The 23,502-nt window shown below is 33.4% G+C and overlaps 1 protein-coding gene across 1 annotated transcript in view; it reads right to left on the reverse strand.

Annotated features, from left to right (window-relative positions):
• LOC129222925 (DNA polymerase subunit gamma-1-like) overlaps positions 1–23,105 on the reverse strand; it is a 95,683-nt gene extending 72,578 nt beyond the window's left edge. Inside the window, exons 1-5 of the mRNA XM_054857486.1 lie at positions 23,089–23,105; positions 14,273–14,462; positions 8,861–9,174; positions 4,456–4,654; positions 557–688 (exon numbers count right to left, since the gene is read on the reverse strand). Coding sequence (XP_054713461.1) covers positions 557–688; positions 4,456–4,654; positions 8,861–9,174; positions 14,273–14,462; positions 23,089–23,105 — 852 coding nt within the window. The remainder of the gene's footprint in view (positions 1–556; positions 689–4,455; positions 4,655–8,860; positions 9,175–14,272; positions 14,463–23,088) is intronic.
• Between the last annotated feature and the right edge of the window lie 397 nt (positions 23,106–23,502).

The following is a 23,502-nucleotide window of genomic DNA, read 5'->3' on the forward strand; positions in this document are numbered from 1 at the left end:
ACTGAGTAATACGTAAGTGTTCAGAAATAACAGATGTTGATACATAAGTACATTTTTAAAAAAACTGATTATGAGTACATACTCAGTGTCCCTTCCTTTCTGGGGAACATTGAAATGACAAGCTTTAGGTCACGGTGGAATGGTGTGTTTTACTTGTTTTAAAAGGGCTTAACAGGTGAAAAAGTACAAAAAATGATTTAATTCTTTTCAAGCAAACTTACTTGAAAATTTTGCTGAAAATAATTAAACAAAAAAAAGAAAGTTTTTCTCAAAAAGTGCTTTATAGTAATCTGAAAAATAGCGCTATGGCCTTGGCCCTAAACTAATTACACACAGACATACCCTTGATTTTATTCATAGTACACAAGTTTTCATGATTTTCTAAACTTTAAAACCTTATTAACATCATGCTTAGAAAGATATAATTGATGTTGCAAAGCTTTAACAAATGTTTTAGCGTTATTAAAGTTAAAAATTTTGAACTTCAATACACATAACAAATAACTACAATTATTATTATTTAAAAAATAATAAGAAGTAATTATACAGTACATACCACAGCATTGAAGAAATCATTTGTTGAGTCTCCATTTTTCTTCAATGCAACAGACATTGCTCTTTGCAACCCTGTTAATCCAGATACACACATGTGCAAGGACATTGTGTCTAAAAACATAGCCTTTGTTTTCTGCAAGTAACCAAATACAATCAACACCTTCAAATTTCAAAACAACATATTCTGTACTAATGTCGTCCTGTGTAGATGTTTTGTACTCTATACAGGATGTTAATGATTTCTGTTTGACAGTTTGATTATTTTTAAATGATATTTTACTATACAATGTCTACCCAATTAAAAGCTAATTCTTCCCTTGATTTTTGAATGCAAAAATACAACTGTAACTAATACATTTTCTGCACAAGAAAATTGGTACAATAATTACAAACTGGCAACATGTCAATTGGGTGGTAATCACACCATATTTTTTGGGAGTGCGCACCACACCCATTGTAAGCGCTGAATTGTAAAATTTAAAAAAAAAAAAAAAAAAAACAATTCAACAATATATGCCACACCTGAAATTAACAATTTTAAAGCTAAATTGATAACAAAGAAATATGGAATGCAATTTAAATACATTAAATGTTATAAAGATATTCTTAAAAAATATTTATGATTTAGGATTCTAAACTTGTCAAACACGGACTTTGCCGTATTTCAGAGGTAAATAACATTGAATGATAGCTTTCATGGATGTTTTAAAAAGTTATAAATTTTTATTGAAATAATTACTGTTTATACTCACTTAAATTTCAACAATTTATTCCAAAAAACGATGTTCAAAGCTATAGTATCAGACTCATACATGAGATAAAAGTTTCAAAATTTTTTACGAGCAACATTTGAAAAACTGGACACTTTCTCAATTTTAGCTTAACCCATTTAAGTAAACATTAAAAAAATAAATACTGACACATTCTGGCAAAATTTTATAATAACTGCTCGTTAATTAACTAGTTGAACAACAGTAAGAGTCCAACTTTGAAAAACACAAGAAACTCTAATTGTGGATTTGTCAATTTTTTTGCACAGTTAATTACTTGAAAATTAGTTTGTTAAAAAAATCAATAAATTAAAAAAAGTACAAGAAATATTGTTACAAGAAATTTAAAAGGAAAATTTTCAAAAGTCAGAAAAGAATTACAAAAATAAAACTTGTTCATACACATGATTGAACATTGGACATATATGTATTTTGGAACATTTTTTAAACATGTTCATTACAAATACAAAAGTGATGACCAGCAATAGGCTCTGGGCCCAGCTAGGTTGGTCCAAATCAATTTACAATCCCCAGTGAAGATCAATGGCCCTCTTAAAACTATCTACTACCTTGCTCATTACCACTTCTTCCGGTAAGCTGTTCCAAGGTTTGACTACCCCGCTAAAATAATAATTTTTCCTAGTATCCATGTTAGCCTGAGATTTAAATAGCTTAAAACAATGAGCCCTTGTCCTGTTTCCAGAGCTAAACTTTAGCCCCGTAACATCCTTCATTTTAATAAATTTAAACAATTGAATCATGTCCCCCCGGTTTCTTCTTTGCTCAAGACTACATTTTTAGCATTCTAAGCCAGGAATCATAATCTAAATGAGAAAGTCCATTTATTAGCCTTACAGTTCGCCTTTGAACCCTTTCCAATGCATTAATATCTTTCTTAAGATAAGGAGACCAAAACTGAACAGCATACTCCAAATGAGGTCTTACCAAACTTCTATATAAGGGCAGAAGAACTTCTTTAGATTTGTTTGAAATAGATCTATTGATAAACCCAAGCATCTTATTGTCTTTGTTACTAGCTATGCTGCACTGTTGACTAAATTTGAAATCCTGACTTATTAATACTCCTGGATCAGTAACGTTTTCTGCCTGACTAATGACTGAACCTTGCAAATAATAACTTGTACACTTATTTCCATGCCCTAAATGTAGCACTTGACATTTCCCCAACATTAACAGTCATACCCCATTTATCAGCCCACACCGTAATATGATCTAATATCCTCTTGCAGCTGATTTGCTTGTTCTTCATTTTCTGCAATCCCCATAACTTTGACATCATGAGCAAAACAATTCATGTTCCCAGAAATATTTTTATGAATATTGTTCATAAAAACAATGAACAAAACAGGTCCTAACACTGATCCTTGAGGAACCCCGCTTAAAACCTCACTCTGTTTAGAACATCTACAGGCTTCTTATTATAAATTACATTTAGTTTTCTTTCTTTATAAAACATTTTATTTTTTCCAAAACACGGTAGAACTTTTAATTTCTTGTTTAACTTTTTATGCACGAAGGTATTTAGTTAATATATTGTATGCACCTGTTGCATCAATTACATCAGCAGTTTATAAAATTTTTCTCAAAAGCTAGCTTGTCAAATAGATGCAGCAGGTTAGAGTCAAGCAATTATTAAGTTGTTACATTTATTGGACAATATTTTTTCACATTTTATTTTAGCTAAAAAAAAAAAGGAAAAGATAGAAAAATGTTTAAAAAATCACTAATGGTATGCTACTGCATCAATATTCATTTTTGAGCAATCACGATAGCTTATTGTTCTCACTTGACTGTTTTTGGCGTGCTATCATTTTATTTTCCCACCGCCACCCTCCGCACCGTCGACCGGGTCCTCACGATGCTGCTCCTATAGCGAAAGCCGTCTCCAGGTTGCATCCATGTCCTACACACACGCGCATACATACACAACTACACACACACACGCACACACACACACAAACACACACACACGCATACATACAGACACCTACACATACAAAAACATACACACACACATATACACAACTACCCACACATTCATGCCTGCACACAGACACAAATACACATGCCTACACACACATACACATACCCCCCCTACACACATTCATACACACAATTACCCACACACTTATCCCACCACACAGACACAAACACACATGCCTACACACACATACACATACCCCCTACACAAAAACACACATACCTCCCCCCCCACACACACAAACATACACGCCTACATACACACACTCATGATTGCGAAAAACATAATTTTAATTCAAGATGTCAAAATTCAAATTATTATTAAATTTTTTTTTAAAGGATGAAGATATTAAATAAGATTGCTTTTAACTGTTTGACGAAGCAATTTTATTAATACAGGTATAAATTGTTGTTATTAACTTTCAATTTTGATCTAGTACATGTACGTGAGAGTTGAAACATGTAACATATTTTGGTATGTAAAACTTTTTCATGTATATTTCAATTTCAAAAATAGCGGGGGGGGGGGGGGGTAAGAAGGTGGAAAATGGAATCAAATAATAAAACATGATATGCTTTTAAATAAAATGGAAGAAACATGCCAAATGGACAATAAACAGCTGCCGGCAAAAATTTGCCAATATATCAACAAGAGAACACTAATTTATGATGTTACTTCAGTTTGCCTCAAAATTAACATTGATTTGCCAAAAAAAAGAAAAAAAAAACCCTAAGAGATTTGCAAGCAACATGCACAACAAAACTCCACACAGACACTACATATGGAAATTCAACCTTCTGATTATGAGAAACACATATATGAACGTAATAATGCACATACATACAGATGTTACAAGAAAACTTATTTTCATTACCTCAGTGATTTTCAAAGTGGATATTTTGGATATCCATAGCTTTTCATAACATGTGTACATATGTAGGTGCCAAAAAAATAGCTGAAATTTATTCAGGGAAGATAAAAAATGGAAATTTAGGCTAAAATATGAGTAGGAAAAACTTCAGAAATAGAATACTTTCTTTATTTTGTATAGGAAAATAAAAAGAAATAAACCGCTATGTTTTTTGGAAATAGCAGCAATGATTTAAAAAAAAGATTAGAAGAATATACCTCTAAAAAATATTGCTCTTTGATAAAAGTTCTATCAAATGCAACATTATGACCAATTATAAGTCTTGGAGACCATTTCTTTTCTTCTGGTGGTTTCACACTGCCTGCTAAAGTTTCCAAAGGTATAAGATCAGACAGTGATACCTCTTTTGAGAATACAAATTGATTCTGAATTAATCTTTCACTGCACCACAGATACCTAGAAAAGTAATATAATTCAGGAAACAATCATAAGAGAGAATGAAAGAGTTTACTAAAATTGATAATATTTATTGAAAGTATTCATTTATTCTTGTACATTGCTAATGAATGTCAGAATATGTACACGTAGTGACAACTATAGTCAGACAAACATCCATTCTTAATGTAGAGAATGAGATAAAAACATTTAGAAAATGCCATAAATCCAAAAGATTAAATAGGTGAACTAGCTATCTTTCTTTTCCCTTTGTGCAAAAGCCTACTCTTAAATAGGTTCAGTTGATTATTTTGAAATTAGAAAAAGACTACACATGATTGTGGGTGTGATTAGGCAAATAACTTAGATTACCATCCGCCGAATCTGTAAACAACACTTCACAAACATTTTGGCACAGTCTTTTGTCTAAAGTGTGATTCAGAACATCACCTGCATGTCAGGTTTATCACATTAAGCAAACAGACATATTTACCCAATAGAGAGATAGCGTACTCATCTTGTAGAGACCAGTGAAATGCGACTCACAACTGGACAGACGTCAAATATCTAGCTTCTCGTCATGTTGACGGGTTCTGTTCAGTACAGCTTGTTTTAGGTAGAAAAAATCGCTGCAGACATAAGGTGAGCTTGAAGTCTGAATTACACTTAAGTCTCATTTTAACTCTCTATGCTAAGTTGTTTAATTTTTGAAAAATACGTATTGCACTTAGCATGAAAATAAGTGCTGCAGTTTGTAGCACTTGACATGATAGTGCAACTGGAATTAGGAATGGCGTCCTTTTAACAAAAAAGTATCATTTTTTGAGTTTTTTTTAAAAAAAATTTCCTTTTAAATACACCTGGCTTATATTATGAAGGTGGACATGTAGCACTGTGAGAAGCAGATATATGTTGCTGGAATTGCCTGTTAACTTTAAATCAAAACTGGATTACTTAGAGAAAGGTAAAGAGTGTTTTTTTAGAGGTATAGAACTTTAGGTTCAAATAAAACACGTTAAATAAATGATGTAAATTGCCATGAATTTGGCTTTATTTGAAAGATGATTCTTTGCCATTTTTATTTAAATGTGATTTCTGGTATATGGCCACTTCGGCTGGCTTGGAGAAAGTCTAATCGGGAAGTCCAATTTTCTATCAGTTTTTGCAGCAATGGGGGGCCATATGTGAGTAATATGTGGCCAGGGCCGATCCTAGCAGGTGTGCGACGCACAAGGGCCGCCAAAGCAAGGGGCAGCCGCAGGCCGCATCATATAATTCCCATAATCAAGCAAAATTCCTCAAGAATTTCTCACAAGTTAACTTATAATAAGTAGAGTAAATATGCTGATTTTTAAATGTTCAATTGTCAAAGTATGTGTCGATTTCCTGACAGCATAGCATAGTTTAAGAAAAATAGAATGTTAGGGAACATTGTGTTGGTTCATTGTCCATTAATATCTACTCTTAACACACATGCTTCATTTGGTTGCAAAGTTTGTGACAGAACCGGTAATCAGGCATGGATACAGGGGAGGGGAAAGGCCCCCTTGGGAAGCATAAATGGTGCCGTCTAAAAGGAGCACCGAGGGCAGCCACTCATGTTTACCCCCCCCCTCAAGCTTTTACAGACCTAAACAATGAAGACATATTTTATTTATTAAAAAAAAGCTATACTGATTAGATACTTTTGCAAGCATTTCAAGCAACAAACTATGTAACAAACTCTGTTTAACAATCGTGGATGCGTGGGGAGAAAGTGGAAAATTGCGACTCCCTTGAGAGTAACATATATGAATGACGAACTAAAATATTGTACTTTTCCCCCTTTACGACAATTTTTCTGATTAAAATCTTGAATGAACTGCCCGGTTTCAGATCAGGTAGGAGGACAGGGCCTTTGCCTCGGGAAGCAAATTTAAGTGTAGCTCCGAAACGAAGATCCAAAAGGATGCCATGACCTCCTTAACGAAACTAAAGAAGGCTTACAATTGCGTTTCTAGGACTTTACTTTCGGAAGATTTTGCTGGTTGAACTATCGATCTTAAGGACCCAATTAAGTCTCTGATTCACCTCTTCCACCTGAACTTAATCAAACATAGCCTAAAAATTTCGTTTTTAGACGGTTCCGTGGAGCCACAGCTTCCTGCCTAAACTAGCCTGAAATTGACTTCAGTTTCAAAAACACAGTTTGTGAGGGCACACTGAACCCCGCCCGCTGTTAATCCCATCATTATCAAACAATGCTTAAAATACGATTTTGGGACTTATATTTCTAAAGAATTCCGAAGGAGAACTGCCAGGCTTATGTAATTTTTCACGGCGTTCAATCGTCGAGGTGAGGTGGACAAAAGTCTAGAGTTATATTTTTCAGATATTAATGTTGAAATATATCCGAAAGCTCCGTAGAAGCTTCCCAGCTTTGTTAACGTCACCAAAGATAATATAAAATTGAGATTTTAGAAATATCCGCTTAAGAGCTGCAAAATCCTTCATTCCCAAAAATAGCCTATAAAGGATTTTAGTTCCGAAAAATATTTTGGTTCGATATTTTCATGTTTCCCCTATTGTTTTCAAATCTAGCCAAAAACGGGTTTTTGAAAAAATAGTGCCGAGAAATTACGGAAGGATAGCCACCAGATCCCCTACGGTCAACAAACACGGCCTAAATTTGCGTTTTAAACTTATATTTCGAAATCTTTCGATGGGAGACGATTGAATCTCCCTCCCCTTTGCAACTTCAACAAAGGTAACCCAAAACTGCGGGTTTAAAATGTCAGTTTCGGAGATTTTTCTGGAAGAACGCCGATCCTTCCTAAGCTACAATCTTAAAAAACAGCTTGAAACTGATTTCAATTTTGAAAGAATTTTAGGAAAGAACTGCAACATTACTTTCACCTAAAGTCTCGAAAAAGTTCCTAAAATTGCGATATTTGACGTCAATTACGAAAATTTCCCCATGCACTTTGAATATACTTGACTCTTTTGTCCTTGTAACCAAACACAAATAAAGTTTAACTAAAAATATATTTCATACACCAATTTCGATAATTTTCTTGGAGTAATCCTCCTCCCTTGAACCCCTGACACCTCCCAACACGCTTCCCCTTCCTCTGCCCCTTCTCTGATGTCATCGAAGAAAGACTATAAAATGCGTTTTTATGACTAAACCTTGGTATCTATTACTTTCTTCAAAGATATAAATTGTACCTAAGGAGTTTCTTATTATAAAATATTTCTTCCTTTTTATAAGATCATTCTCCTGTCCCCCCCCCCTTTTTTAAATTCGAACTTGGCATAGAAATTTAAAGAAAAATTTATATAGACGTTAAAGATTAGTCAAAATATGCAAATTACTCTTGAGGGGCGGCACATTAGGTCTTTGCACACGGGCGGCCGACACCCTAGGATCGGCCCTGTATGTGGCGAATGTTCTCGTCCAAGGCGTCAATCGTCTGTGGCTTATCGGTGTAGACCTGAGACTTCACACAGTCCTACAAAAAATAGTCTAGCGTAGTTAAATCGCATGATCTCGCAGGCCAATTCACAGGTTCATTAAGCGAAATTATTCCTTCACCGAAAGTTTCTTTCAATAAATCAATTGTGACACGTGCTGTGTGGCATGTTGCACCATCCTGTTCTCTATTCATGATGAAATGGCAAACCAAACTAAACACAAAACAAGTGACAACTATCAAATTGGCATACAGATCAAACAGTGTTCCCGACTTAAAGTTCAATTGTAGTTTCCTATAAAAAAAACATCCTTTAGTACTTGCTGTAACAGATATTTTTAATGATATTTAAAGAGTTACCTGCTTCAAAAAATGAGCACTGTTATTCAGAAATCAATCTAGCACAGCTATGGAAGAAATTCTGATTCTGGTAATTAAAAAAAAAGGTTTTCAAAGAAAATATTTTATAAGTAGTGGAACACTTTTCTTCATAATAAACTTTGGAGTCCAAACAAAGAAGTTTAAAATGATTGAAAAAAAAAGGAAAAATGAAAGAAAAAAAGAAGACAGAATACTGCTTAAAAGTAAGGATGTCACAAGAAAAAACAAAAATTAAAAGAAAATTTAGAGGAACTGAAGAAATTTTAATAAAAAATTTATTTAGCATTAGAAGAACGCTTTCTTTTAAACAAGAATATTACACAACAGTAAAATGTTTAAATGCTCACAGAAAGTCCGTGAGATTGTAGTTGGACTAAAAGTAATAAAGATTTACCAATGCTTATCAGAAACAGCAGAAGCAATAGTCGGGAAATTTCCCTCCTGCATGCAAACTTCAACATCAAAAACTAATGCACCATCTTCAGGAAAGTCTACTTTTTTAGAATTTCCAAGGTGATCATACTGAGTCCATCCAGGAACAAATTCCCATTCTGTAGGAACAGGTGGTACTGTGGCATTAGTTAGCTGGAACAGCAAAGTCTTGTAGTCAGATAAAAGTTGACAGGCTATGTGATGGAAGTGATCAATAATATTGGAGTTATGCAAATCAGGAATAGTAAATTGAACTTCAGGTAAAGTACTTGTTTCCTAAATTGACAAAAAAAAAAAAAAAAAATTGTAAAATCATTTGCTTAAGTACAAAACAAATCATTATATGAAAGTGATAATTCATGAAGTTAGGGGGACCTGGGGTAAAATGGGTATAGTTGCATTTTTCTTGATTTTATTCTACTGGACATTTTTTGGAAATAAAAAAATATGATGAAAATGTTTACATATCAGGCAACATTTTAACTTGAGGGAAAAAAAAATCTAGCAACTCATTTACCAGGCTTAGCAAGACTTTTATTTTCAGAACACAAAACAATGCGTTTATAGTGAGCGATAAACTTCTTTCTAGAAAAATTTACAAGAAGAGTTTCGGAAGTTTTTGATTTAGATTTGATAGAAAAAAGAACTTTTCTAACAGAAAACTCAAAAAATGAGTAAATTTTAATACAGTTTAAGACTGTTATAACGCCGAACTGTATAACGCAATTCTCTATAAACCGCACTACTTTTCAGAAGTAAACAATAGGTTTTGAAGTTTAAAAAATCCCTCTGTTTTGCTTTGCAAAAAATAAAAATTGTTAGCCAAATTAAATTTTGAAAGTTTTTAATCTTTCCATCTTATTTCAGAGCTTTTAAATTGAAAATTAATACTAATAGTAAACAGAAAATACCAGACGGCTCTTAAAAATTCAGCTGTTATTATCGATATAGTTCATGATTACTGTAGGTTAGTAATTTACTGTAAGTTTATTATGTATATGGTTCATTGCTACACATTTTAAAACATAGTAAGTATTGATAGCTAATATGCTGTCTTTTTAATTTCCTTTTAAAACCACCAACCCCATTCCCAGAACATAGTCTAAGTACAACCTCACACACAATCACAACAGAATCCTTATGCCTCATTGCAAAGTTATACTGAATAACTAAATCCTCCTGCTATACCTCTTGGTTCATAGCCATTTCTTAGCACTGGTAAGGAAATGAAGAAAAATTTACAAAAAAAAAAAAAAAAAAAAGTAAGAGTCCAAACAAAGGTGGGAGAAGTTTTAATTGCAGAGCAGGTGGCTGCAAGATTGTACATGAACAGGCAAGAGAAAAACAAAAGAAGAAAAAATAAATAAATACACATAAAATAAATAAATTAAAAAAAAAACATTAACAATAATTGATAAAATAACTAATGAAGTAGAAGTGAAAACTAGTGGTTCTCCTAGTTGTTAATACCAACAATTGGCGACAGGGCCGTTGTTAAATTTGTGGAATTCATAGGTTTAATCACTGAAATCTCAGCTGAAGGTGAATATACTGAGAAGTTTGCTACAAAATCATCTGCCAAATTATCCTACGTGCTCCCCAAAAAAGATGACATTGATGTTGTGCAGGCATCACAAAGTTGTAAAAATACTACCTCATCCAAACCGCAAGTCTTTGCCAATGCGCCTTTTGTTCATAAATTTGGTTCTGTAAGCATTTTTTGTGGTTGTTTTGGATTAAAGTTTTTATCCTCCAATGCAATTATACTCAATTTAAAATTTTTTTCTTCATTAGTTACAGTGTAGTTCAACTTTAAACAGCATATACCCATTTTACCCCCGAAGCACGTTGTAAAATGGGTATACACAGAGGTAAAATAGGTATACCCCTTTACACTAAATTTAAAGCAAAAAGTTAACACAAACTATGTCTAAATTAGACCTAAGATACACAATGTATAGAACATTGAACAAAAACACAATTATATTTCATGATATTTCTGCTATGGGTCACTGAAATTAAAAATGCTGTTTTTTTATACCCATTTTACCCCGGGTGACCCTAAAATTAATAGTTTATACTTCTTTTTAAGGACTGAGGTGAAACAGTGTATAAATGAGAATGACATATGTGTCATTCTCTAGAAAAGGTAACTTTCGAATGCAAATATTTTTCAATTTTGAAACCTTTTGTTTTCTTTTTTTGGTACAGATGTGATATACCCCCCCATTTGGCGACATTCGATTTTTTTTGCACAAAATTAAAATATTTTTCTCGCCAATGAGGCGATAATTTTTTATGCATGGCATCCCTGGCAAAACTAACCTGTGTTTAGCAACCCGAAGGCAATCTTACAGATCTGTTCAAACTTGTTTACTTGGGTTTCACGTAGGAGAGATACGTGGTGTTGTTTCGTGCAATATTCCTTACAGGAATGCTTATTTTGTGTTAGTTTAAATTTAGTAGTTGTGTTTTGAAGTAAAAACATTAGAAAATGTCAGTTTCTTCAAACTTGAAGGTTAATTAAAAGTTAACTCCAACGTGGTGTGTATCTGTAACGTGCCATTGTCATATGATGTATTGTTTTAGACTGAGTGTGAATATTTATACCATATAAAAAGGTAAGTCCTTTATTTTAGAATTCAAAAAAAACCTCTCACTTCCAAAATTCTTTGTTTTTACAAATCCTTGAGGGGTTCTTGTAGTTTTTAACTTTATTTTTACTGTATGTAAATTAATTTACAGAAATAGTACGGTTATTTTGTTCTAAAAGTTAATTCTTATCGATGCCAACGAATTATTTAGACATTCTATTAACGTGCCTCCTTTAGGTACTGAATTTTATGTTAACAATTGAAAGTTCTTTCGGTTGTACTCTTAAAAATGCTGAATTTTATTAATAAATCTGCACAATAATGGTGCATATTTCACACTTAAAACTGTGTCATTATTGTACACTGAACGGAAGGAGCCACCCTTGGATGTCTCCATGAAAATATACATAACTGTGACCATACTCCGACTGTAATGTATATTGACAGTCGGAGGGATAACGGACCGAGCGGAGCGAGGTCCTGGCGAGCCAGAGGTCTCATAGTACTTTCGTAATGAGACCGAGGCAGGGCCGGCGAGCCAAGGTCTCATTACGAAAGTACTATGAGACCGAGGGCTCGTATCCCGGAGAAATGATGAAAAAAAAAATTAATGCATTAATTTCGACTTGTAATTAATACAATAATTTATTTCATTGTATTTGAATATGTTTACAAAAAACCCCGGCCCTGTACATTTTTGAAGCATATATTCGTGATGTTTTTTTGTTGTGCTTTTATGTTGTTTTTATATATATTGTGTTCTGAAGTGCTTTGATCATGTTTTTTTATCTGATTTTTTCCTGTTGGCGCTAAAAAAACATCGCTAAGAACGATGTATGACATATGTCGTCATACATCGTTTTTCTTGGCGACGCTTTCTTGGCGCCAACAGGAAAAAGTCGCCAAGGGTGGGGTATATAACATCAGTTCCCTTTTTTTTACCTACTAGAAGTTACCATAAACAATGGCCCAGATAAGTTCTAATTATTTTCACTCATAAATAAAAAAAAAAATTCATTGTTCACGGGAAAAAAAAAGAAAGACTTTTAATATTGAAAAATTGACCCCAATTTAATATCGAAGTAGTAATTTTGTTAATGGACAACAATAGCATCTAGGAAATTTTCCAAATTTTTACGCTAACTTATCAGAAATCATCTTCTGAATCCAAAAATCCAATTCTTTTTTCCACACAAAAAATTCATTAATTACGTATTAAGCATTATAATTGCCCTAGAAGCTTTGCGAGAAGAAACGACCCCTGATTGGCCTGACATCATTTGTGCCAACGTACACCAGCCCTTTCCCCTAGCAATACATTTTTTAATGGGAGTTTAATGCTGATGCTCCTCTAAATTTCTTTACTTTATTATGTACATTTAATATTTTGAGAGCGCAAAACTTGTTTTTAATGCTATACCAGCCAATGGAGAAATCTGAACGTGTTTAATAATTTTAAAGTACCATTTGCCACTTATCACCTACATTCATATCTTTTTGTGCAACAGAACTATTAAGAACTTCATTTATTGCTGAAAACTCATCGTATAGGTCATCCACTGATACTTTATTTTCAATATGTAACTGTTTTACAGTAGCTGACAAGTCAGAAAACTACTTTATCCATTAAAGCCATTGGTCTTAAAACAGAAAGGGGATTTTTATCTGTGAAATCACATTACTTTCTCAAGCAATTCACAGCTGTTTCAAAAAATGTCTGGTATACCTCAATCAGACATTGTATTTTTCTACCGTCTAGATGTTTTAAGGTTTTAGTTGCGAATGATTCATAAAACTTATCTTCAAATCTGCTCTCCAGCTGTTTTACCAAATGTGTCATAATGTCTTAAAGTTATAAGCTGCAGTTGTAGATTCATTATGAAGTTTTTTCTGTGCAACTTCAAAAACGGGGGGCATATTACTAAGAAAGTGAAAAACTAATGCAACCTCATTGGTTTCACACGTTTCAGCTGTACTTTCATCACTTAAAAGCAATAATTTTTTGGGAGGCTTAGGGATGAATTCTCCCCTGCTTATAAAATAATTCATGAGAGCAGGCCAAGATTTAATGAGTCAATCTACAGCAGGAGCTAAACTTAGCCATTGTGTCGGGATATGCTTTAGTAGCTTTTTAAACTCGAGGTTAGCAAAATCAAAAACCTCCTTCAGCTCCTTCCGCTTAACTGCAGATCTAGTTAAATAAATTTTTTAACATTAGTTTTGAAATCAATTTCTAAAGCATCAACAATGTAAAGAAATGCAGTGTTAAATATATGAGCTAAACACCCTGACTTAAAGTAAATTTTTGTTTTTCTCTCTAAGTAGGGTATATGCTGACGGCTTTGTTTCAAAATTAGGGTTGGTATTGTCAGTTAAAAATGATGAAACTGACTGTAAATCCAAGTCTGACTCAATCAATGAGTTAGTCAAGCAGTTTACTATAGAGTCAGTTGTCTTGGAACTTTTGCTCTTTATTTTTCTCATTGCTCTTTATTTTATATTTTTAATTTTATTTAATTTTTTCTTCTTAAAATAATGTCTTGTTTTGTAAAATATTGTTATTTGCTAGTATGCGGGACTTTAGCCGTAACGTATGGAAGTTCCCCAGGACGCGGGACAATTTTTCAAAATCCGAAACGTCTGGCAATCCTGCTTATGAAGCTAAAAATCAGTTCTGATTCTCGAGTGCATGCAGCTATGTGTTACAAATAAAGAAAATACAATATATATATATATATAAAATACAAAAAGGGTTAAATGAAATTTAAAAGAGCTCATACAGCTTTCCACAAATTATGTTCACTAAGATGAGCAACAACTTTCTCCAACGTTTTAGTATCCACATTAGTGTCATCACATTTTCCAAATATTTGATGATGTAAACCAGCAGAAAGCATTTGAATATTTATTTCGTTAAATCTTGTTGGTAGATTTTTTGATTCACCACTTTTGTACAAGGAATTACAATACCTAGAAATGACTTTCCTAAATCTAGAAACATGATATGTTTTGGTCTTAGTGTAAACATTTTGCAGTAACAGTGCTTTTATTGAGAACATAATATGAACTCCAAATAAAAAATATTTTGACAATAATAGTGAATAATAAACAAATATTTTTTTTTCATCTCTCGTTCAGCATTAAAAGATTATAATAAGTTTTTCTACGCAAGTCAAGAAAAGCACATTCAAATGTTTACAGCTATTTGCAAACAGTCACGGAAGCAGCTAATTCCTGAAATTCGGTTTTAAAGCTGAAACTACGGCTAAACTCAAAACCACTGCTCAACTAGGTCACGTGGTATATAGTATGCTAAATTTTTAGCTGTTGAAAAGTTAAATAAATTCATTTTGAAGGTTCGATGTTTTTCGTTTCTATGTTTAAATTCGTATATTCCTTCCCTATTTTCACAAATGAAGGTATCCAATAAACCGAATTAATAGTTTCAGAATCCACAATGTTTAACTGCTTTAGTTTTTTTTTTTTTTGTAAAAACCCAAGTAGCATAATCATGTTTCTTCGGTAACGTTGACAGAGCAGTGAAAATAATGTCTGGTCACAAAACACTCATGCAACGTTGCAAACTAGTTCCTTGACACGATTTGTCAACGTTTTTGAAACGTCATATTAACAATTTTTGAAACGTTGCATGAACCTTTATTCGAAACGCTTCATAAACGCTGCAGAAACATGTCCTTTCAACAATATCATTTACTGTTTCTAATAAAACCTTTCCCTAATAAAATAAAATATATTTTGAATTCAATAAATTTTCATAAAAATGATATTTAAACAATAACTATCTTTAAGTGAAATGCACTGAAATTTCTTTGATGTGAAAAAGTTAAGCTGCAATAGCCATTATTTTAAAGTTATTATATCGTGCACCCCCTGAAATGTACGTCAGGGGAGCCCACGAGAGGGTTCATGGTGTAGCATGGAACTGCAGCATTGAAATTTTTAGGGGTGTGGATAATTTCAGGGAATTTTTTATCTCATTTTCGGGAGTCCCGTTTTTGGATGAGTATGCAACGTAGCCAGTGGCGGATACAGAAAAATCTTTTGGAGGGGGCACGGGAAATTGAATAGCAGTATAGGCGGATTTAGGACTGAGTTACCTGGAGGGGGGGGGGGCAGGAAATTTTTCTTTTTTTTTGGAGCAACATTTTAAATTGCCCTCCCCCCCTTCCATGTTTTTGTCTGTTTTGTGTGATGCGTAAGGCCATTCTTTACTTTTTTTATGTCATTTTCATTATTGTGTGTAATCATGCTGTCCTTTTTAAATTGACCTTAAAAGAGAGGGGGCTAGTATTAAGAGAGTAACGCAGTGCTCCCTTTTAAGTGGGATATAGAATATTTCCAGTTTTAGGGGGCCCGGGGGTTACTCCCCCGGAGGAAATTATCTAAAATGGATATAAAATTCTGAATTTTGAAGTCTTATAAGGGTTAATTGAAAATAATAGGCAAATAATTTTTTTTTAAAGTTTCAAGCTTTAAAAAGTGCTTTGTGATGCAAGTTAATACTTTAAAAGAAATGGTGCACAGATTTAGAGAATAGATATCAAGAGAGTAACATACTACCCATTTGAACAATTCTTAATTTACAGTGGCTCCCAAAAGTGTTCGACTTTCAATGAAATAGGCCCCTATGCATTGGTTAGAATTAATATTTCGGAATGGGTATTTAATTATGAGATCTATGATCTATTTTTAACAAAACTACACGAAATTTTTTTAAAAAACATTAAACCTTAATTTTTTAAAAATCAAAAACCAAAAGGTGCCGGAAATTTTATCTCACAAATGTCTTCGTACACTTTGAAAAAATGTCAAAAAAATAGTAAATAATCTAATTTTTTACAAAATTATTATTTAGTAGAGAATCATGGAGTATCAACAACAGTTTTTGAACGTCTGGTAATAGATTTCATTGTTTTTCCTTTCTTTTTTTCTGCAATTTCTGAGTAAGTATTCAGCCGCACTTCGAGTCTTACTGTTTCTAGTTCGCTTTTTGTTTCAATGGTGTATTTTCGTAATCTAGCCACCAGATGTTTCCAAATATGTTCCATTAAGTTTAAATCTGGCGACTGAGGAGATATTTCTAAGTTTAAGGACAATTTTTGAGGCTCCAAACGCAAACGTGTACTTCTTATCGTTATTTTGATAAAAAAACATAGTTGTTTCCGATTACCAAATTTTGGGCTAATAGTTTAAAATTGTTTTTTAAAATATTTAAATGAACCGCATGATTCATTATTTCATCAAAAAATTCAAAATTTCCAAGTCCTGCTACAGTTATGCACTCTCACCCAAGAACACCTCACCGTCCTGATTAACTGATCCAGCTAAGTTCCTAAGATAAAATTCCTCATTTTTCCTTCTATTGACAATTTTACAACAATTTAACCCAAATTTATTTTCCTCTATAAGTAAGACGTTGTTCCAAAATGTTTTGAGCTTATTTATCATTTATTTTATGACGGAAAGCGTGAGCTTAGTGTTTTTCGCATGAACAGGAAAATTTCTGCGGAAAGAGGTCCCCTCTTTAATACAACTAATCAGAGAACTTGGCGAATAGTTTTTGGTGAAAATTAAACGTAAAATGTTTCATTCAACTATGAACTTGAAACTTTTTCAGCACTCAAATGCGTATTTTTAATACGCTTTTATTAATTTCACCTGTATGTATGTATGTATGTATGTATGTATGTATGTATGTATGTATGTATCTTGTAACGGAATCTTACAGCTCAAATTTCTCCCACTTCCTGCGATCGTATTCTTTTGAAATTTGACATGCAGCCTCAGACCCGATGACAATGCAATGTTCTATAATCAAATTAATTAATTAACTCTTTTAATTGTTAGTTTCCTCCAATTTTATTCAATATTTTGGCATAAATCCAACAATGTGAAAAAGGAAAAAATTTTAAAAATACATTAAAAAATGTTCGCAAAACTTTTTAAAAAATATCTACAAAAACCTTTAATTTTTCTGCATCAGACAAAATTTGTTCCAATGTTCCAAGGTAATTAGAACATGAAATATAATTGTTTTTAACTAATTTCATGCCAAAATTTAGGTGAGATTTCAGTTGGAAATTCATTGCTGATCAGACCATTGTTTGAACAAACTTTTATTCAAATGCATCTCAAATTATCAACGTAATATAAATATGATTTCCGCAAACATACATTGATGACTCACAGTAGCTTCGCATCGGGGTGCCCTTGTCTTAACTTTAAGATATTACCTCGCACTCGTTTTATAAATAATTTCGTCGCCTGATAATTCTCCAACATAAGACTAAAAAACAGAAAAATAAAATAATAGTTTAAAAAACTAAAAAAAACACGCGCTCGTATCAAAATGAACTAAAAAGTGAAAAATAATCTTTGGATGATAGTAGTTGACCAATCACTTAATTTTAATGTAATACAAAAAAGCGTGGGGGGGCTTCTTATCAGTTGTCTTGAATTTCGTCCATTTGTTGTCCAAGCAAAAATGTAAATAGACTGCACCCCTTAAACTATTATTTTATTCATAATTTCTTTAATTGTAAACCTCCGATCACGCTTTGTTAACTTTGCCAGTTGACCTTTTCTTACCTTGTTTTCGATCCGATTCTTGTCTTAAAAGCATTTTATCAAGCACTTCACTATAGAATGGTATAAAATTAACTAATTTACAGATATTTTAAACAAATTTATGTCTACTGTGAGAAAAAAAAAACAAATTTCGAATCGTGTTTGTTGTTTTCTACGCATACCAACCATTTAAAAATAATAAGCAGATATTAGGGAATAAATAAACAAAAAAATAAAGCCAAATGACTTTTAAGGGTCAATACAATGCCAAAATAATAAAAAAACGACATATGATAATTTTAATAATGAATTTATTCGAAAATATTTCAGTGTACGATGACTTTTGTGGCGTATTTTTCTCTGTCTCTTTGTTTTTTGACAAATTTCAAAAATAAAATGTGGCAATATTTTGAAAAAAAAAAAAAAAAAAAAACTACTGGGTTTTATTCAGAATGGCATAGGAATGGTGCGAAAAAAAAAATTGGACTTCATATTCGAATTCAGTTTTTGCGTTATTTTGGTTTTTACTACAAAATCTCAAGGTGTACGAACACTTTTGGGAGCCATTGTATACACTTGATAAGAAATAAAATTGAAGCACACTTTGCTTAGGAGTTTCAAAAACTTGTCTAATTATTTTCAAGCTTTGGTTGGTTAGATTGGGCTTTTGGTTCTAGAGCCCTTGTAGGCTATACTGCGCCAATTCTTTGCAGGGATTTTAGAACCTATCAATAATTTGCACTTTCCAGCCTCTGAAATTGAGTAGTAGATTATACACTTGTACAGTATTGTTCAAACTTTGTAAGAAACGGCTATTTTAAGTTTAAAAGAAAAAATAAACTTTAATTTCCTATTCAAAAAAGAAAAAAAATCATGAATTTTTTTTGTTATAAGATTTTGGAAGATAAGTTGTTATTATATAAACTCCTCCCAAAACTGGGGAGCATTGTCCTCTTTGCCCCCCCCCTCCCTATAAATCCACCCATGCTCTTCTAAACTATTCAAAAACGAAAAAATAATGATTTTTTTTTTTAAATTTTTGGAAGATGTGTTGTTACTACATAAAGTCCTCCCAAAACTGGGGGGGCATTGCCCCCCTCTGACCCCCCATAAATCCGCCCATGTTTGTCACTATTTCATGAACCCCCCTTCCTCCTCAAAGGGTGACGTCATTTATGTACAGCCACTTACAGGCTCGCGAAAATCAGGGTTGGCAAGGTTTCGGACCAGGGGTTGCCAGATTTAGGAACAGTAAATACGGGACAGGCTTCTAGAAGTGAAATTGAGGGGGTGGACTTATTTTTGAAACGTCGCTGTAAATTCAATCTCAACAAAGCATTGAACCTCAAAAGATGTCGCCTATCAAGGTATAAAAATAGTTTTCATTGCGAATGACGACGCATCCGCACAGTTATATTTCCAATATTAGTCAATCAACAAAGAAGCAACCATTCGGTTCCTAATAGTCTGCAGAAAAAAAAAAAAACGCACACACACACACACACACATACAAACCAAATTAAATTTTTTTTGTTTGATGTTACATGATTTCCTTATTGCTCATTATTTCACGTTTTTTGTTTATTTTTTCCCTTAAAATAATGTCTCGTTCTGTAAAATATTGTTATCAACTAGAATACGGGACTTTAGCCGTCCCGTATGGAAGTTCCCCGGGACGCGGGAAACTTTTTCAAAAAACAGGACTGTCCCTTGAAATCCGGGACGTCTGGCAACCCTGTTTCGGACACTAAGGTAAAAACCACTGTTAATACCGTGGCTGTTACCGTCCTGTCCAAAAGTGTCCAAAGCTATATTTTTAGAGAAATTGTATTTTGTGAGAAGATATCAAAAGTAGAATAAAATGTGGCAAAGTAATGTTTTATTTTGAATATTATTCAACGTGAACATTCAAGTATAAACAAACCCTATTTAAACAGTTGGTTTCAATCAAGTTAACATAGAGGTTGAATTCTTTATTAAAAATTTCAATTTGTTTCCATGTGTTTTTTAATTTTTTTTCCACAAAAGTAATTAAATTTTTTGATATTTTTGCATGCGTGCAAATGAAAGTGTTCAAAATATAGTGCAACAATTGACCAAAATGCTAAATGACAATTTTTGAACTGAAAGAAAAAAAAAATGTGAAGGGCTTGGGGCAGAAATGTGACATGCCACAAGGAGTGACTTTTCGATCAAAACTTTTGTTTCTCATTACAAAAGTTGAAATAATCATAACAATGGATTGTGTCATTTGGAGAAAAACATACAGTAGACCCTCTCAATAAGGGACACTAATGGGACCGGATATTTTGCCCCTTAAATAGAGGTGTCCCTTCTTCGGAGGTATTTTAGTTTGTGCATGCAGTGTGTTAACTCAATATATTTATATATTTTATGAACTTAAACTATTAACGGTTACGATTAAAATACTTTACATTTTTCATGCACAACTAAATAAAATTCACACTTAATAATTTTTTTTTACGTTTTTATTATTTTACTAGTGGAACCCGCACGGCTTTGCCCGTAATAGAAAAAATTAAAAGGTCTTTCGGTTCGCCTGTATATTTACAAATGTATGGCGAATTTTCTCGCCAATTAGCTTGTACCCATGTTACGGTTCCACGTTATGATAATTTCGTATCTCGCGAATTGGCTTGTGCCCATGTTACGGGTTCCACGTTATGATAATTTCGTAAATTACTCGTCCATCTTATGATATTTTTGTTCTTAAAATTGTAATAGAAAAAGAACCACATCGAATTTTCGAAAAATCGCTTCGAGGTGCACACCCCCATGCTACAAACTAACTTTGCGCAAATTTCATGAAAATCGGCCGAACGGTCTAGGCGCTATGCGCGTCACAGACATCCTACAGACATCCTCCGGACAGAGAGACTTTCAGCTTTATTATTAGCAAAGATTAATTATAAATGAGTCAAAAATTTGGTAAGTCCAAAATTTTGCAGCATAAAGCTAGTATTTTGAAGTAATTTATTGCATGAATTTGCTTCATGTTACGTAATTTACAATGCAAGACACTGTGAATTACAATAAGTGTTTCACATTTCAATTATTATTTAAAAAGCTAGTCAGTTTGCGCCCTTTCCTTTGGCCATGAGCCTACTTGAAGGCTCATGGAAGTGTAGTGTGGTGTAGGAAAAGTGTAACTTTCAGCAAGACTTTTACAATATATGCTCGTTTCTATAACATATGTTAATGTTAAACTCCCTGAAAATTAATTTTTACAGGAAAAGTGAAACTTAAATTGCAGTAAATTCACTCTTTCTTATGCACTTGTACATAATTTTTTAAATTTTTTTTCTCTGTGACTGTTCCTTAAATAGAGTGTCCCTTAATTAGCAAATATTGGAGGTCCCAATTCAAAAGGACTGTGACCAGAAAAAATGTCCCCTTAAATAGAGGTGTCCCATATTTGGAGGTGTCCCTTAAGGGAGGTTCTACTGTAGTTGGTTTTCTGAAAAATATAGAATGTATAGGCTTGCCAGACGTCCCGGTTTTCAAACAAAATCCCAGTTTCTCGGCCGGTTTAACTTCACGTCCCGGAAAAGATAAATTTGGTTTAAATGACAAAAAAGGTCTAAAAATAATTAACTGTGAAGGATTATTAAGATAAATTACATTATCATTTGTAACATTGACTTGTAAAATTGATACCGGATTAGCTTGTGAGGATTTTTACAACATGATTAGAATCAAAAAGGACTATAAAAAAAGTCCCGTAAAATGAAAATTATATCAAAATATTGTTCAATTTTTTTATTCCTCATTCAAAGTATTTTCTAATTAAAAAAAATAAAAATTAATTAATTCGATTTTTGTCATTTTGCATTCAAATTATGTTTTTCGCAATCACGAGTATGTGTGTGTATTGTAGGCGTGTGTGTTTGTGTGTGGAGGGTATGTATGTTTGTGTGTAGGGGGTATGTGTATGTGTGTGTAGGCATATGTGTTTGTGTCTGTGTGCAGGCATGAGTGTGTGGGTAGTTGTGTGAATGAGTGTTAGTGTGCGTGGGGGCGGGGTATGTGTATGTGTGTGTAAGCATATGTGTTTGTGTCTGTGTGCAGGCAAGAATGTGTGGGTAGTTGTGTGTGTGTGTGTATGAGTGTTAGTGTGCGTGGGAGCGGGATATGTGTATGTGTGCGTAGGCATATGTGTTTGTGTCTGTGTGCTGGCATGAATGTGTTTGTGTATGTGTGTGTAGGTGTATGCGTGTATGTGTGTGTGTGTAGTTGTGTATGTATGCGCTTGTGTGTAGGACATGGATGCAACCCTGAGACGGCTTTCGCTATAGGAGCCGCATCGTGAGGAGCCAGTCGACGGTGATGGTGCGGAGGGTGGCGGTGGGAAAATAAAATCATAGGACGCCAAAAAAACAGTCAAATGAAAGCAATAAGCAATCGTGATTGCTCAATAAATGAAAATATTTATACCTCGAAAGTGAAATGTGCAATTTTATCTGCTTCTGCCATTTTTTACTACCCCTGTTTTAGGTACATACTTAGTAACCACACATTCTTAGCATTGAGAATAAACTACCCTATAAAAACGCTCCAAAAATACCCCCAGATTTTGAAATGTACAGATTTGAATACTAGTAACCGCCTGGGGGAGTGGGGTGGGGGAAGCACTCCGTTGTCCCGGTTGAACATTTCAGAAATCTGGCAAGCCTAAGAATGTATAATACCATTGAAAAATTCTACAAACTTTTTTCATGAGTTGTGGCTCTCACATCATGTGGCAGATCACATTCTTGCCCGAGCCCTTCATTTCTATTTTCATTCGCATTATCAAAAAATCGGCTGCATTATCAATGGCCCTCTTAAAGCTATCCACCCCGTTGCTCATTACCACCTCTTCCGGTAAGCTGTTCCAAGTGCCCACGACCCTACTCAAGAAGTAATTTTTCCTAATTTCCAGGTTGGCCTGAGATTTGAATGGCTTAAAACAATGTCCCCTTTTCTTGCTTTCCGTGAGAAAATTTACCCGTTGACATCTGTCATTTTGATAAATTTAAACAACTGAATCATGTCCCCTCTGGCTCTCCTTTGCTCCAGGCTATAGATATTAAGCCCATTAAGTCTGTTAATATAATCAAAACAGACAAAAGAATACTATAATTAAATGAAAAAAAAATCATTTCTTTTCTAAACATGTGGTATTTATATTGAAACTAGAAAATAACCCGTATATAGTATGACGGGGGCGAATTGCCTTTTTATCAGAGGGATGGGCCTTCAAATTTGACGCCTTCCAATAAATATCTACCTCAAAGCCAGAATAACTTGAGTCACATTTTCACTATCTCAGAAGACAGAGTTAGTAAAAAAACCGGTTTTTTGAAAAAAAAAACCGTTTTTTTTTTTTGTTTAAACCAAGTTTTTTGGTTTAAACCGGGTT

This window comes from Uloborus diversus, chromosome 5, assembly GCF_026930045.1.
Source record: "Uloborus diversus isolate 005 chromosome 5, Udiv.v.3.1, whole genome shotgun sequence".
In the NCBI taxonomy this organism is placed as follows: domain Eukaryota; kingdom Metazoa; phylum Arthropoda; class Arachnida; order Araneae; family Uloboridae; genus Uloborus; species Uloborus diversus.